The sequence below is a fragment of the Procambarus clarkii genome, chromosome 9, assembly GCF_040958095.1.
Source record: "Procambarus clarkii isolate CNS0578487 chromosome 9, FALCON_Pclarkii_2.0, whole genome shotgun sequence".
NCBI classification, from domain to species: Eukaryota; Metazoa; Arthropoda; class Malacostraca; order Decapoda; family Cambaridae; genus Procambarus; species Procambarus clarkii.
In genome coordinates this window covers 20,552,743-20,571,023 of record NC_091158.1, presented here as the reverse complement: position 1 = coordinate 20,571,023, position 18,281 = coordinate 20,552,743, and the positions used below count along the sequence as shown (strand labels likewise).

At 38.6% G+C, this 18,281-nt stretch overlaps 1 protein-coding gene across 5 annotated transcripts in view; it reads right to left on the bottom strand.

Moving 5' to 3' along the window:
- Fas1 (fasciclin 1) overlaps positions 1–18,281 on the bottom strand; it is a 104,196-nt gene that overhangs the window by 8,647 nt on the left and 77,268 nt on the right. For 3 of the 5 annotated variants that reach the window (XM_045755064.2, XM_045755068.2, XM_069321270.1), the window contains exons 8-12: positions 18,134–18,281; positions 16,239–16,337; positions 6,671–6,894; positions 3,919–4,081; positions 3,482–3,650 (exon numbers count right to left, since the gene is read on the bottom strand). The exon at positions 18,134–18,281 is cut by the window's right edge and continues 2 nt beyond it. In XM_045755064.2, coding sequence (XP_045611020.1) covers positions 3,482–3,650; positions 3,919–4,081; positions 6,671–6,894; positions 16,239–16,337; positions 18,134–18,281 — 803 coding nt within the window. The remainder of the gene's footprint in view (positions 1–3,481; positions 3,651–3,918; positions 4,082–6,670; positions 6,895–16,238; positions 16,338–18,133) is intronic. The other 2 variants (XM_069321269.1, XM_069321271.1) reach the window with 1 other exon arrangement.

Below are 18,281 nucleotides of genomic sequence, written 5' to 3'. Positions count from 1 at the left end.
TGAACCTGACGATTTTTTTCCCTAGAGTTTTTTTCATAAATTTTTCGGAAAAATTTCTTTTTACATTTCTAGCTTATTTTTTCCCCTCTATTTCTCGTATACGAACTTACATGTTAACCGACGGGTCTCGTCCCCAAGGGGTTCGGAAACCAAGTGGTGCTCTGTATATATGTACAATGGGGCCTCGACTTACAATGGTAATCCGTTCCCAGAGACGAATCGTAAGTCGAAATATCATAAGTCGAAGCGATTTTTCCCATAAGAAATAAAGGGAATTGAATTAATCCATTCCCCACCCTCTAAAATATTAACTTACAAATAAATTTTATACTGGATACAATTTTTTTTCTAACTACAATACAGTGCATATGTTTATCTTACCTTTATGGAGGACTCATGATGCGAATGGAAGATAGTGAGGAGGGGGAGAAGGAGAGGTGTTAGTGTTTGGAAGGGGAGTCCCCATCCATTATAACATCAGGCAGTGATGACTTCTCTGGGGTACACTCTCTCCTACGTTTTGCCTGAATACCACTAGGACCTAGTTGTGGTTCACTGCTTGTTTGTCTCACTAAAAACCTTTCCAGCGATTTTTGTTTTTTCATATGTTTTAATTTTTGTCTGTAGTGAGGCATCACAGTGTCATTAAAAAGGCTAAGGTAATGGCCTACTGCACTGTGATTTAGTCGAGTCATTTCAGCAAAAGTTTGCAATTCTTCCCATGCTGCACACATTTTCTTAATTAATGGCTGTCTCCCCCTCCCCTGAAGAAATTTCCTCAACTGTCTCTTGTTGCTGCTCCTTGTGAAGTTCTTCGGTGGTCAGTTCTTCGCTGTGTTCCTCCACCAGCTCGCAACACACAACACTCACAACACTATGAATGCCACTTCTTTTTCTAAATTTCTCAAAACATCCCCTGCTCACTTTAAACTCTTTCGCATTTGCATCACTCGTTCCAGGGGTTTTCTTTAAAAGGTCTTCATGCAATTTCCTTGCTTTTTCACAAATGATGGCCTCTGAAACTCTATCACCCATTAACTCCGTGCTGTGTATCCAAATTAATAATAACTGTTCAACATCCTCAAGTGTTTGTGTTCTATGTTTCGTGATTATTGATATGCCTTTTGCCACTTTAGCACTCATAATGTCCTTTTTCTTAGCAAGTATGGAGGATATCGTTGACTGAGATTTGTTGTACTGCCTAGCTAGTTCAACAACCCGCACACCATCTTCATATTTACGAATGATCTCTTTTTTTTTTTTTTTTTGAGATATATACAAGAGTTGTTACATTCTTGTACAGCCACTAGTACGCGTAGCGTTTCGGGCAGGTCCCTGGAATACAATCCCAGCCGCGAACAATCGTTTTTTCATCCAAGTACACATTTTACTGTTGCGTTAAACAGAGACTACAGTTAAGGATTTGCGCCCAGTAAATCCTCCCCGGCCAGGATACGAACCCATGACATAGCGCTCGCGGAACGCCAGGCGAGTGTCTTACCACTACACCACGGAGACTGTTTTGCTCTATGGTCATCGCTACATGGGTTTTCACATGATGAACCTTACCACTGACTTTCTTGAGACTCATGGTGTGATATATAATAATCAGTTTTATGTTCAAAAAGCAAAAAAAAAAAAAAAAAAATGAATTTCTTATAGGCGTGATCGTCACTAAGCGGGAAGCTCTAGTAAACTGAGGCAGGTCGGCCCGTATGACCGGGAACCACACACTTGGTCGACCTAAACGTGTACCAACATACACGTTTGCAAATTTACATTGTAACTCGAAATTATCGTAATTATCGAAATTATCGTAAGTAAGCCTGCCCACAAATGTTTAGTATTTAGTATTTTAGTATATTTAGTATTATAGTTTAGTATTTTTTGTGTAGTAGTTGTACATCACATAAGCATTGTAGATAGCCATTTGCACAAAATAGAAGGTCATTTTCTTCGTCCATTTGTGAGTTTTCCTTATGAAGTGATAATATTTGATCATTTAGTCAAAGTGATCAACACCTTTCATGTTTGTATTGTAGTCACAGATTGCATTCGGCTTGTTGACAGTTACCAAACAGTCCCCCCCAAAATCGGATAAAAACCAGATTTTTGGCAATTATTTTAGTGGACGACGCAGCATTGCGTCATCACCGAGATTACCGACAGTAAACGGATGACACAGCATTGTGTCATCCCCGGACAAAAGTGTTAAGAAGCACATCAACAAAAGGGAAAAGATGCAAATACATGCCACTAAGTGGCTCCCAGAACTGAAGGACAAGAGCTACGAGGAGAGATTAGAGGCATTAAATATGCCAAAACTAGAAAATAGAAGAAAGAGGCTATATGATCACTGTGTACAAAATAGTAATGGGAATCGATAAAACTGATAGGGAAAAATTCATGAGACAAGGAACTTCAAGAACAATAGGTCATAGATTTAAACTCAGCAAAGCTGCCAAAGAAATGTAAGAAACTTCACTTTCACAAACAGAGTGGTGGATGGAACAAGTTAGGTGAGAAGGTGGTGGAGGACAAAACCATCAGTAGTTTCAAAACGTTATATGGCAGAGTGCTGGGAAGATAGGACACCACAAGCATAGCTCTCATCCTGTAACTACACTTAATTAATTACACTTACGTAGTTATATAATTTGTAATTTGTGTGTGTGGTCTCTTTTTCTCATATTCCACATTCCATAACATTTAATTCACATTAAGTTCCATCTGCCAAAGTCTTGATCCATACACTTATTTTATCAAGGCATCTTGATGGGGTATGACAATCACATAAGTTTCTTATCTTCACTAGTAGCTTAGCATCATAAGCATACATGTTTGTAAAATTCTGTATTCCTTCTGGTAGATCATTCATATATACGATGAACATTACTGGTACAAGACTTGTCAAAGAACAAGAACTGAACTCTGCAGTTCTCCACTATGTATTAACATTTCTCCAGTCTGATACATTGCCTCTGATTACTGCCCACATTTTTCTGTCTATTAAAAGAATTTTCATCCATTTCAGAAGCCTTCCTCTCACCCCTTCAGTGTGTTCAAGTTGTTAACTAGTTCTTACCCAATTGCTTGACTAATGTCTGCTTCTTGCTGCTCATTTCTGTTTTTGACTCCAGACATACTACTCTGATAATTTATTTCTCTATAACTTGTGCATATCTTTAACATATTTCCATTTTGTACTTTTCCAATTCTTTAATAACCTGTAATTACCTAAGTGTTATTACAGGATGAGAACTACACTCATGGTGACCCATCTTCCCAGCACTCTTTGTCATATAAAACTTTGAAACTACTAATGGTTTTGACCTCCAACATCTCACTTATTCTTCTCACTTATGCATATGCATGTACACTTGTATTTCAAAGATTTTAATATCTAATGTAATATAGTATACCAAAAACACCTGTATGATTTTACTATTCACATTCATAAATGATGTCCCATTCCCCTTACCTCCAAAGCTTGCCCTAACACGAGCCTGAAAGTATATTTTTCCACGGGTCATCTCAAGCCGCTCCTCGTGATACCCTCTTCTGACTGTTGAGTTAGATGTCAGAGCAACCAAGTCATCTAAGCTTAGGTCTTGTCCCACAATCATGTGGCGTTCCAATATATATCGTACCTGAAAACAAAAGTAGTACTGTATTTTATAGCCATATATACATTTTCTATGGTAGTATAGTGCTTTTTACAATACATGATGGCACTGGGACTAAGAGCTGTCAGTTAACCATGAATGTTGGAATCTGAAGAAATCTGGGAAAACCAGAATTGAATGTAATGAAACACCAATTTCTGGACGACTCCCAGTGGCTCCCTGAAGCTACTATACTGATATAATGCAATAGAAAATGTGCCAGGTTGGTAAAACTCATTAAAATGATACTTACATGGTAAGCAAAGTCACCCATAAAGAGTTTTTTGTAGGCTGATGGCATCTTGCGGTGAATCATTGCCCAAGCATCATTGCTTGGCACAAATAAGGTAAACTTTTCTTCGCGTGAGCCTAGGCGCTCATTCCAACCTTCTTGCTCACTCAAAGAGAAAGTTGAACTGTAAAAAAATGCATATAAATTTAAAAATTGTACTAAACTTTGATAACTTGAGGCTTACTTAGCATATGACACAATGCTCATTAATAATTGTCAGTGTGTCTAGTCATTGTGTGGCACACTGCAATTTGATCAACTACAATTACTGTAATTTGAAATTAATAATGTATTCGGCTGAAGCTGTAAATGATATATTCAATAGAAAATTAAGTTTTCAATACCATGTTCATTGAACTTATAGTCCCTAGGTATTAGTTGAACCAAAAAACCTGCATTGAATGTAATGAAATGCCATTATCTGGGTAAGACCCGGAGGCTCCCTGGAGCTATACCAGGCTGATGTGTATATGTTAGACCGTGACAATAGTCAATCAATGGAATTATAAGCATACCGGGGACCACGAGCCAAAACCTGGCCCCCCTCAGAGAGACACGAATAGCAATGGCCTATAGACCCCCACCCCACATATATTTGGAAGCAGTCTATGTCTGCCATCTACCAGGGCACCCTGAAAGGTAGGAATCCCAAAATAAACTACAGCTGGTTAAAAATTGTAAGCTAAAAGTCAAATGACCAGGCAGAACTCCCCAATCAGAAAACAAGCAAGCAAGCATGACGTCACCACATCGGTCGCACCGCTGTCTGCACAGCTCAAATCCCCCCCCCCCCTCCCCATGAAGGGGTGGGGGAGAGGACCAGACCTCCAATGCCGGCTACCCAACCCCAGTTCAGAGTCTGAATATGAAAAACGCGAAAAAATACAGACTGGAGGGAGGGAGGGAGGGAGGGATGCCGGGGAGCTTCCGGGTCTCACCCAGAAAATGGCATTTCATTACATTCAATGCCGGTTTTCTGTGGCGAGCCCCTTCAGCTCCCCGTAGCTACCTAACCAAAAATAAAGGAAAAGGGGGACTTACCCAGAAGGCGGCTGCCACTCGCTCCTCAACTTGAAGTCGAGACAACTGGCTGCAACCTGCAACTCAAGGCTACACATGCCCGAGAAAGGTCCAGAACATTAATGAGATACCGTGCGGCCAAGACCCTGTTCGACCTCCAAAAGCCCCATGCCCGAATGTCAGCCCAGGACATATTACCAAAAACAGCAGCCAAAGCCACGAACTTACTAAGTCATGGGAATGGGATAAACTGCAGGCTGGCTGGATTGAATAATCATGCAGATGACCTGGGAGACCCGTATCCTGGAACAGGGAAGAAGGGAAACCGGGTCATCCCAAAGCGCGTTCCCTGCCACAGAGGCCGTGGTGTGCAAGTAACAGCGAAGAGCCGCAACCGGACACAAAACATGATGCACTCCTGGATGAACCTACCAAGCATCATGTACCCAAGGACCCCTCCGGAAAGCAGCAGTGTCATTCTTTACCAGAAAAGGAGGAGACGGCTGCAAATGGACAAAATGACTACCAGGACTGAAAGAGCAACAGACTGAAGGGAGTTCCCCAGTTTCAGGGGCCAAGTACCCTTGACACCCCCAAAGTAAGGCCTCTACCCTGGTCATCCAGCCTCTAAAGAGCAAATTCCCAAACACACTAGAGAAGGGAACTCTTTCTGTGCAGGGGCAGTGCTAGGGAGCGCACAGAAAAGGCAGCTCTGAGCACACTGATCCCTATGAGCCAGTTCCACACAACACAAACTGAAAAAGAAAAAAAAATGCTCGTGAAGCTAACTAAAATATGGATTAATATCAAGCAAATGGTCTCTGCAGGACAAAGTCCAAGGATGACTGGCACTTAGCTTAGAAGCAGCGGGACCAGAGTGGATTGTTGACAACCCAGGAATCCTACAGTGGACATCCATCACCGACAGGACTGGCTTGGAGGACTGGGGAGGAGCTCTGGCCCCCTCCCCATTGGCAGAGGGTTAGTGCTCATGAGCTCGAACTAGTTTCGACAAATTTGATCATTTGCTTACATTGTTTGGGGAGTTCATGTGGAAGTTTTGAGGCTTAGTCTCTTTAAATCCAGTGGTCTGTTTTGGTTCACTGTCTTTCTGGATGCTTTCTTGGTGAGGTGGCAAAGTGTCACCCACTCTGTGCCTCTGAGGGTGGGGCCAGGTTCTGGCTGTGAACCCTGGTTGGCTCCACAGCTGATGTGGCCTGGTAGTTGGAAACCATCTCGGGGAGATAGCTTGAGGAAGCCACAAAGAGCTTCCCCAGAAACCATGTAAATTAAGAAAATATCTGAGCATTTTCATGTTTTCAACACATCAATACACTTATTATTTCACCATAAATTAAGTAGATATATATACATAAAACAGATTAAGAGAAGGGAAACAAGTTGTCTATGAGGTGTAACATGATTCCAAAAACAGAAGATCTGATATTAAATGGAAATGTAGAACATAAAAACATATTTTTAATGCATCTGCAATATTCATTTTTAACATCTTAAATACCATCATCACTAGAAATCAAGAAAATTTCTGTATAAACTTTTTATACATTTGTATATTTTACAACTCGTGATTTTTGTATGCTTCTTGCTATGATAATAAGCAAATTGTTATACAGTTGTAAATAATCAAAGGAAGTAAAGTAAATATGCTACAAAGACAAGAGCAATTAGTTACCTGAGCATAGGATCAGAGGCAAGCTTCTCGTATACCGTCTGAGAAGGAATGCCAAGAATACGGTCTATGATGTGAATAACACCATTCTTTGCAGCTATATTTGGTGTAGTAATGGTAGCATTAACACCAGCTCCCTCCAGAGAGACAACAGGAACCAGAGCATTTGGTTCGTTGACAGCAAAATAAAGCTTGCGACGATTACTCAGAGTTTCCGCCTGGAAGATCTGGTATTAGAGAAAGAAATGTTCCTCTCAGGCATGCAAAGTTGCGCAAGCTAAAGCATTACCTTGATAGACTAGAGGCTAGGGAATTACCACACAGACAAAAGACACAAAATATTACAGTGTTACTGTCAACAGAGAGAGAAAATAAAAAAGAAGAGAGAAAATAAAGACAAATAAACAAGTCCAGACATAATTTATTAACACACTAAAGTACTGTAGTATAAATAATTACAGTTGCTCTAGTAAGGATAGTTTATTTGTACAAAAAATAGCTATGAATGTAAAGTTTGAAAAATTTAAAGTAATTTGAAGTCCAAAGTTATTCAGTACAAAAAGTACAATATGTCTATAATATTTTAAACTTAATGTATAATGAAAAAAGCGTGAAAAATATTGTGAGACTATGATTGTGATGACTCGTGAGCAGGATCATACAATTAAAATGTGAACAACTGCAGTGAATTGTGTCAAGCTTACTTTTACAGTAATTTGATTTATTTATGTATACAATTAAAACTAATTTGTTTCAAAATTTGAATATTGTATAAGCAAAACATTAGAATTTCTGAGATTGTTGAATATCTGGCATTGAATTTTAAAACATTTAGCTGAATGTGCGTGTTCTCATACATGGGCGTAATTACCTAAGAGTAATTATCTAAGAGTAATTACCAAAGTGTAGTTACAGGAAGAGACCTATGCTCATGGTGTCCTGTCTTCCCAATACTCTGTCATATAACACTTTGAAACCACTCATAGTTTGGCATCCACCACCTACTCACTTAACTTCTTCCAACTATGTACCACTCTGGTCTCACAAAGGTTGTGAATAATTTCTTTAAGGCACCAGATCAAGGGTGCACAGAGTGCCATATGGCATTTTTAGGAATAGGGATCGATTCAAAACTCCCACGGGTATGTGGGGCTCACATCCTGTGCCTCAAGATTCCAGTAAACAGAAGCCATCTTGAAAAAAATTGTCAGCATCCATACTGGCTGTGAGAGCCTCAGTACTGAGAGAGCATCCATGGCTCGTGCATGTAGCAGGAGCTCACAGCACCACTTTGCAGCTAGTGGCCACAGCACAACTTAATAATGATGAATAAAATAGGTAACTAATTATTTTGCATTGATAGTGTCATTGATGATCCAGACTGTGATAAAGTTATCGCTGACTGCGATACTTTGTACAACGCTCAGATATGAGAGTGAATACATTGCTAGTTGTGATATTTACAGCATGAGGTAGAGACACTCAGCACCCAATCATTGTTTCCTGCATCTATGCATCATGAAACATCCTCATGTTCCTTTCCAAATTAATATAACTTTCTGGAAATGGATTTATATTCAGGATTTTGTGACAGGAATGTGGTACAGTAATACAGTAATAGAAGCTTTATAGCTGGTCATAGTGAGATGTGTAGAATATTGGAGACATTGTCTTGCATCATGCGACTGCTGGTGTTGTCTGTTCGTACCATGTGGCTCCATGCTGTGTTTTGATTTCATCACCATACCCACCAGAACTACTTATTACTCTGTTATGGTGTATATATAAATATTGATAGTGATACCCAACAGAAGGAAGAGTAATAATTGTTAATTAATTATAATTACTCTTAATTACTCATTGTAATTAATAATTATTACTCTTCCTTCTGCTGGGTCATGAAGGAAGCCGGTCTCGGGTGATAGGGGGATGTGACGATCACTGTCTGGAATCCGTAGGTGCGGGGCATGGACAAAGTTTGTCCGAGACAAAGTTTGGTAGACAAATATTTGGACTCTATTTTGGTAAGATAATCCAAAGGTCCGGTTTAACGGGTTCCAGATAAATGAGCTCATGCAGTATATACATTGTGTATATCCCCATAGGGATATTACTTCCAGGAACGTGCATGCATTGGCCAATACATGTTGCTTTCATGGTGGGATGGCAAGTTGTCACTCACTATGAAGGGGGAAGGCAGCTTCTGACTGGTGCCCAGGACTGTACACCATACAGAACTTCTGTGACTGTTGTGACCTTTTAGTATGGAATAATCTTAGCAAGATAGCTTTAAAGTCATGGTTTTATCACCAGAATAGTGATAAAATGATCATAGAAATATCCAAGGTTAACATTGGATATATCTGGCACATACTGCAATGTTTGCAAACCTCGTGTTTGACTTCAGCAGATTGCTGCTTGCTGAGCTCACCAAACCAGTAAAAATATAGATAATTACATTACTGTATTTCCACTTCTCCCTATATTTTGCATCCAAATTAATAATTCTATAAGAAAAATATATTTTTTAATTTGTTAATTTTTTGTGCATTGGCTGACATGCAAGTACTGTACTGTATACTGATAGCAGCACTCTAGTGGTTAAGAAAACAATCATCTTATTCTAAACAAAATTCTAATTCAGTATTCCCTTTTTTATTAGTCCACCTGAGTCTCCTTTGAATAGACCCTCCTTCAACAAATATCTCTAAAACATAAAACAGTTACAAATTATCCAATAAGATCTCCAGCAAGTGGAAAAAAGGAAAACTGTATATGCCAAATGGCATATACAGAAATTTATCACAATTACAGTATCTGGATACTGAGGAGTACCAAAATTAAATTTATAATGATTATTGCATTATAAAATATTGCATTTATAATGCAATAATCATCTGAGCCCACTTATTAGTGGGCTTAGATGATTATTAAAACCTTGACTCTAGTACTGATGATTCTTACCAGAATTTGGAGATAAGTTAGATTATCTCCTAGCAGGTTCTCAATTATTTGTGAAAATGTAATACACCTAACTAACCTGTAATCATATAATTATAAACTAATGTTATAATCTTGATAAAAATCAATGCACCTTGCAATTTTTCCTAGTTCAAAGCAGGTACAGGAAAAAGATGAAGTGCAAGAACCATGCAAAAAAAGATATTAGTTGTGCTAACAATGGCTGTTACATCGCAAATAAGCCATGCAAAGCAACATTACACATACATATATATATATATACACACTATATTAGTAAATAACATATCCATTATATAATGTATATAAAATACTATGTATAATTATATATTCCTACACCATACCAGTAGCAAATTGTAATTCTGAATGACATACAGGTTCCATTGGAATGCCTTAGTCCTAAGTTCAGTGGTCTGCAATAACCTAACCCAATAATTAATTTGCTAAATTGAGGCTTTAAATGGCAGGCCTATTGTGCTTCTTCTCTTATGTACTTACTATAAACCTGAATAATGGATAAAAACTTCCATCACTGATATTCTCAGTCAATCAAGACAATAAAACAATTAACTAAAATGAAAAGAACCTCATTTTTTATCCATTTGCCATGATGCATTTGACCAAAGTTTAAATAAATTCCCACTACAAAGGACATGTGCATTCACAAATGGTATATTTCTTAACCAAACTATGAATTTTACATTAATGGACTATCAAAAGTAATTTACATGCTAAAAAAAAGTCATATCATGAATATGATCATTTGTGAAACAAAGCACTAATTGAATAATGTTAGGATTAAAAATATGATCTCTATAATAAAAGAGTTGATCTCTCAGTCATTTATGGTATCTATTTTTCACTCTATACTCTTACAGCAGGAAAAAAGTGCTACTTGCACTTTTCCTGCCTTAAGAGCATGGAATGATCCTCTACTGGAAGTGCAAGAACAAGCACCAAATGACTAATTATTGTTAACATTAAATTGCATTCAAATTAACAGAATATTGAGTAACTTGTGTTGTAGCATGTCCAAGATGCAGTTTATTTTTCATAGTTAGTTTGCCTTCTTCAACTGTGTGATGAGACAGGTAATGGCTAGTAATAAGAGGAGGCCCACTAATGTATAAATAAACATTTATGATTGGATTCTCTTGAACAAGCAAAACAAGTGCAAATAATTCATATCAAATCAAGAAGTATGTGTCTGTGAACTGAAGATTTCAGTGTGATATACTATACAGACACTACACACACAGAAATCACAATAGCGTGATGCATCAAATGAAAAGATCCACAAGGGCTATGATGAGGGTTCAAACCTAGGTCCGAGAGGATCCCAGACGCGCCTTATTTGACTGTGCCACATCATGGTAAAAGAATTGCAACCGGGAGTGCTACTGCCTTCACACGGATCCTGCAGTCTCTCCGAGACACAAACCAGGGTTTTACACAATTCCCCCCATGCACCCCGGCTCTGTCAACAAGCTGTTCTACCTCTTTACCCTTACTACTTTACACACACAAATCCTTGATTTCTGTGTGTAATGAAGTAAGGGCAAAGCGGTAGAACAGCTTGTTGACTGAGCCCGGGTGCATGGGGGAATTGTGTAAAACCCTGGTTTGTGTCTCGGCGAGACTGCAGGATTTATGTGAGAACAGTAGCACTCCCGGTTCCAATTCTTCTAAATATATCAAAAAATGATTAAAAAACTGCTGGCATTCTTTCTAAGATCAGATATTATGTACCTCGTCCTGCCCTGGTGACACTATTACTCTCATCTATCCTTATCTCAACTATAGTATTTGTGCTTGGGGTTCTACTACCCAAAATCATTTATGTCCTCTAATTACTCAACACAAAGGTGCTATTAGGACAATATCTAACTCTGGCCCCTGACATCACTCAGTACCCTTACTCAAATGTCTGAATATGTTTAGATATTAAGTCACTGCACATCCTCTCATGTGTATTTTATATACAGTATATAAAATGTTAAACTGTAATGTCAATCCTGACCTTAAAAGCTTCCTAGAAGGTTGTAACAGATCCCATGAGCACCACACCAGAAACAAATACCTATTTGATATTCCAAGAGTATGACTTAATCAAACTAGAAATGCTTTACAAATCAAGGGACCCAGAATGTGGAGTGACCTTCCCTATCATGTTAAAGACTGTACCTCTCCCAACCAATTTAAGATAAAAACTAAGTACTACCTAATTAACTCCATGCAACCTACCTCACCCTTAAAATGTCAACCCATGTCTACTATTTTAAACAATACTGTTTGTTGACCATATTGTATATTTGCTATTTTTTCTGCCATGTTCCCCCGTTTTTTCTATTTTTTCATTTTCTCAACACAATTTATACTTTAATCTCAATTAGTATTAAGTTTTAGTCTTAGTGTTTTTCCTGCCCCAAACGCTTTGCGTAATAGTGGCTTTAGGAATTGTATGTACTAGCTCTATCTATAAATCCATCAATGTTTTGTATCTCACCTTGTATGTATGTATGTATGTACTTTACCTGAATAAATATTTGATTTGATTTTGATTTGATTTGATTTTTCTTTTACCATGTCGTGGCACAGTCGATTAAGGTACATCTGGGATCCTCTCGGATGTAGGTTTGAACCCTCATCACGGCCCTTGTGGATTTGTTCATACTATACTGAATATGAAATTGGGATAATATTGTCATACAAGTATATTGAAAATATAAAGAAGTTACCATAATTTTATTACACAGATGAAAGCTTCAGCAAGGATTGAGGAATTAAATATTTGTTAGTTTAAAATCAGCTAACATATCAGGTCACTTTATTAAATGTATCAAAGTATAGAGTTTGTTGCTAATAAATTTGGAACCTTAATGAGGTCATGTTTCAGGCCAGGACACCAAAAATGTGTTTGCCAAAACTCGGTGCAAAGCACATAAGGGTAAAAAACAAAGCTGCAACCCACTTAACCCATATACAGTACTGGCACCCATTAAATATGACAAACCCATGGTGTGCATAAAATAATTATTCCCCCCCACCATTTTTTTCTTTCTAATGATCATAGGAAACTACAAAAACAAATACTGAATATGACTTAAGTTTGTCTGTGATGGAGTGAGGAAGTTTCACAATTCACAGTCGCCGAGTGAGTAGTTGCCCAGGGACCCTTGGCCTGGTGGCAGCCATTGTAATTATCTAAATGTAGTTACAGGATGAGAGCTATGCTCGTAGTGTCCTGTCTTCCCAGCACTCTGTCATATAATGCTTTGAAACTACTGACGGTTTTGGCCTCCACTACCTTCTCACCTAACTTGTTCCAACAGTCAACTATTCTGCAAAAGTGAACATTCTGATGTGCAGGAGTTGCCACGAATATATTTTCTAGGGAAAGCCTCTTGAGGTTCCCTGAAGCTATTACTGTACAATGATTCAGTGCCATACTACTAGGTGCCATCACTTGTGGCATTCTTATTGGCCTACCAGAAACCATGAGCCAGAACCTAGCTCTGTCAGAGCGGCAAAGGGAGTGGTGGGACTATGAAAATCTTACATTTAATGTTCTTCATGTCTGCCACCACCAACAAAAGCACCCAGAAAGACAGTAAAACAAAACAGACTAATGCATGTTTAGAACAAGACCGCAGCCTCAAAACTGCCAAAAGAACTCCCCCAAACAATATAAACAAACTATAACAAATTTGTGAAACTAGCGCACACTAGAATGCACCACCTCTCCCACTTTGTTTGGGGGAATGGATGGAAGCAGGCCAGGCCAGCTGGCCACCTTCACCAAGAGTTCTTATGATGAGTGCCGGGTCGCCTGTTCTAGTCGCTCTGGCTCCAGTCTCCCATTTTATCTAAGTGGTGTTTGCCTTTTAGGCAGGGTTGCCACGTTGAACTATAAGTCGCCCTGCTGGGTTATAAGTCGCCCTGCTGGGCTATAAGTCACCCTGCTGGGCTATAAGGAGCCCACTTGCTAGGCAACTTTCGTTTTATATTTGTGACGTTAGACTTTTTGTTTTCCGTTATGGCAACCTGGCTTTGAAGCTGTTATATGTATTTGTGTAGCATGAGCCAGATGTTTAGTGTGTTTGGAGCTGCATATCTTGAGGTTATGGCACCCATTAAATATGACAAACCCATGGTGTGCATAAAATAATTATTCCCCCCCTCCCAATTTTGTCTTTCTAATGATCATAGGAAACTACAAAAATAAATACTGAATATGACTTAGTTTTTCTGTGATGGAGTGAGGAAGTTTCACAATTCACAGTCGCCGAGTGAGTAGTTGCCCAGGGACCCTTGGCCTGGTGGCAGCCATTGTAATTATCTAAGTGTAGTTATCTTTACGGACGACTTAGCATTGAGTCGTCGCCGAGTGAAAGTGTTAAGATGATTTCGGGGCTTAGTGTCCTCATGGCTTGGTCCTTGACCAGGCCTCCACCCCCAGGAAGCAGCCCATAGCAGCTGACTAACTCCCAGGTACCTATTTATTGCTAGGTAACAGGGGCATCAGGGTGAATGCAAAGGAAATGTGTGAAGCACCAAACAAACAGTTCCAAAGTGTGTTTGTATAAAATGATATTTTCAGAGAACCAGACACAATTCAAATTTAAGAAAACATAGTATATAGAGGTGTCTCGAGACAAAGTGTAAAAATGCTCAAGAAGCTAGGTAGAAATAAAGCAGATGACCAAGATGGAATTTCACCTTGAGTGCTGAGAGAATGCCCATCTCTGAGCATTATCAATTGATAATGCTCATGAGAATTGATCTGAGAAATATAAATTGAAATATCACTTCAATTGATATTTCAGTCATCTTTGAGTACAGGAGTCTTGGCAGATACAGTATAGGTAAAAAGACAAACATAGTTCCAATGTACAAAAATGGTAGCAGGGAAGACCCGTCTTAATTACAGACCTGTATTGTTGACAAGCATGGTAGTCAAAACACAAAGAGTACTGGGAAGACGGGACACCACAAGCGTAGCTCTCATCCTGTAACTACACTTAGATAATTACTAGAAAAATAATTAGAACCAAATGGGCAGAACACCTGGAGAGAAATGATGTAATAACAGACTATGGTTTTCAAACATGAAAATCCTGTTAACAAATCTACTTAGTTTATATTATAGAGCTACAGAGATTTTACCGGAAAGAGAAGGTTGAGTTAACTATCTATCTGGGCCTAAAAAGGCATTAGACAATCACACATATGAGGTTGTTCTGCAAACTGGAACATACTGGAGGGATGACAGGGAGACTTCTGACAAAGATGGAAAATTTTCTGACAGAAAAATGAGGACAGTAATCAAAGGCACTGTATCAGACTGAAGACATGTTCCTAGTGAAATACCATAGAGTTCAGTTCTAGCAGCAGTAATGTTTATTGTCATTATAAACGATAATGTTCATTGCCTATATAAACGTTCTACCAGGAGAAATACAAAATTATATAAGCATGTTGGCTGATGATGCTAAGCTATTAAGGAAGATAAGAAACATAAGATAATTGTCGTGCTTTTCAAGACGGGGCCAAAATAAGTGAATGGAATAATGCTTGGCAAATGGAACTAATATGAATAAATGACATGTTATGGAATGTGGAATAGGATATAATAAGCCACAGACAACCTACAAATTATGCAAAAAGGTTTTAAAGAATTCTGATAAAGAAAGAGATCTAGGGGTGTTTCTGGATAGAAAACTGTCACCTGGGTACCACATGAAGAACACTTGGGAGGAGCCTATGTTACGCTTTCCAACTTCAGAATACTTTTTAAATACATGGATGGCGTAATACTAAAAAGTTGTTCACAACCTTTGTAGGACCAAAGTTGGAATATGCCGCAATTGTATGGTGCCCATACCTCAAGAAGCACATCAGTTAACTGGAAAAGTACAAAGACATGCAATCAAATGGCTTCTGGAATTGAAAAACAAGACCCAAAAAGAGAGAGGCTAAAAGTCATAAACATACCAAAGCTAGAAGGTAAAAGAAAAAAGGTGACATGATCACTATGTACAAAATACATTGGTAGCAGAAATCAACAAAACTGACAAAGAATTCATGAAAACTGTAACTTCAAGAACAAGAGGTCATATATTCAAACTAAGAAAACAAAGGTGCCCCAAAAATATTAGAACATTCACTTTTGCAAACAGAGTGGTAAACGGTTGAAACAAGTTAAGTGAGAGGTTGGTGGAGGCCAAACCATCAGTAGTTTCAAAGCATTATTTGACAAAGAATACTGGGAAGACAGGACACCATGAGTGTAGCTCTCATCCTGAAACTACAGTACACTTTGGTATTGACACAGATATAATAGTTAGAGAACGCTGTTTAAAGACCATTAATACAAATTAAAAACATTAGTTAGGCTAACACTGATTCCTGTGGATCTCTGGTTACACAAGTTAAAACATGGCCTCTAATTTTAACAAATATTTGTATTTAATTACCTGTAGGTGTGTGCATGTGTATGTATATGAATGTGCAAACATATGCATAGATGTTTGCATAGAGAATCTAAAAACACATAGGAATACTAATATAATTTAAGGATAAAACACCTTACCTCACGGGTGCTCCTATCAACAATCTCATCTGTAGTAAGGCGGCGCTTTACCACATGAAGCTTAAGTAGTTTTCCCAGCCTATCTTGGTTAGCAATCACCTAGTAAAATTATTAGAAATGTATAATTAAATGATTTATTTATACACATTAGAGAAGTCCCACTAATTCAGGTATCAGAGTAATGGTGGCCCAGATGCAAAGAACGAAAATGTGGTTCAATATGGTCACTAGTCACTGACCAATAAGGTCACTAGTCACTCATTGCAATCTACAATGCAGGTATATGTAATCTATTACAGGAACTTGGAAAAGACTTTGAGAACCAAATAATATTGACAAGTTTTAGTTTAATATAATACTGAATTAAAAATGTACTCTTTATGTGATTGCGGCATTTATTTGAGGTGCCCAAATGAAGCAGAATGCAGCAATGAAAGTAATGCAATTACCCTTTCTAGTTTGCCCCTCAATAGCTCCAGGGAGCTTAAATGCTGATACCACTAACTCTTCAGTGTATACCAGGCCCCCGAGATTTACAAAAATTCATTGAGAACCAGGATCAGAATCGGGTTCACCAATATTGAGATGGAAGATTGTTGGATTAGAGATTGACCCCAAATCAAATGATGAATGTAATTAAATTTTCCTTTTTAGTGGTACACTCAGTAGCTTCCTGAGCTAACTGCACTTAATAATAATAACAACAACAACAACAACAACAATAATAATAATAATAATAATAATAATAATAATAATAATAATAATAATAATAATAATATTTATTCGGGTAAAAGTACATAATGTACCTTCAAAATGAGTTACAAACAGAATGTTGGATTTCTAAATAGAGCTAGTACATACTATGCCTGAAGCCACTAATACATACAGCGTTTTGGGCAAATGGGCTGTCAAACTTCACAAAGCACACCAGGCTATTTTGTGAAATGTCCAACTCCCACCAAATGGCCTCCCAGGCCACCCAGGGGCCCACAAAAGCCAGGTAACTCATTCACATGTCACTCAAATTGAAATCCCCAACTCCCATGGAAAAGAAGGGAACAGGATGGATACAAGGAGGTGAGTGGTCAACCAAGTGAACCGGCACACATGGTACCACATGGCAGGTGCCTCTCATTTGTGCTCTTCCATTCTAAACTATAAAGAGCCAACATCAACCTTCAGAGAATGAAGAATATAACCTAAGGCAGCTAAGTACATGCACCCCAGGAACCCTAACTTGACTAGGAGCCTGCACACCCAGAGCCATCAATTGCCCATGACGCAGAAGCAGGAAATAAGCCACAACGCAACAATACTTGACTCATCAGCTGAAAGGCTACCCCTATTGCTGCGAGCAACCAGAACACACGTACCTCATAAAACAAAAAGGGAGAGATAGGAGAAAAGATAAAAAAGAAAAGAGACCACAAAAGTAACCCCAGACCACCCCCAGATAACACCATTTGGTGACAAGCTAAGTGGGCCTTATAGACGTCTATCACTGTGTTCTTCAAGAGGGGGCAAAAAGTTGAGGGGCCAGCCTCCACTGCCAAGGAAGCAGCCTCAGGAACAGATGCCAGGGCATCTAAGCCCCACACAACTGGTCCATGCAGGTGATTTTTACTGCCCAGTTGTAATTACCTAGTTATGCTTAGGTAATTGCAAATGGCCAATAAAAATCTCCTGCACAGTCCAAATGCACAGGACAAAACCCAGGTGACTCAAAGTCACTCACCCTAACATATTAACAATGAACTAGGTGGATTAGTGCTATGTGGCTCATGGAAGTTACTGAGTGAGCCTTGCTGAGAAAACAGCTTACAGTATCTAATAAATACAAAATTTGAAAAGGTAAATATTTTAAATTTCCTTTATTAAACAGGGCAACAACAAACCTGATTAAGGCGTTCTTTGTTGACCATCTTAAAGGCTTCATTGGAAGGAGCAAAAAGTGTGAGGTCCTGCTCCACAACAAGCTGATTGGTCATATCTCCATAGTGCTCCCGAATAAGTGTGTAGAACGTGCTAAGTTGCCCTCTCTTT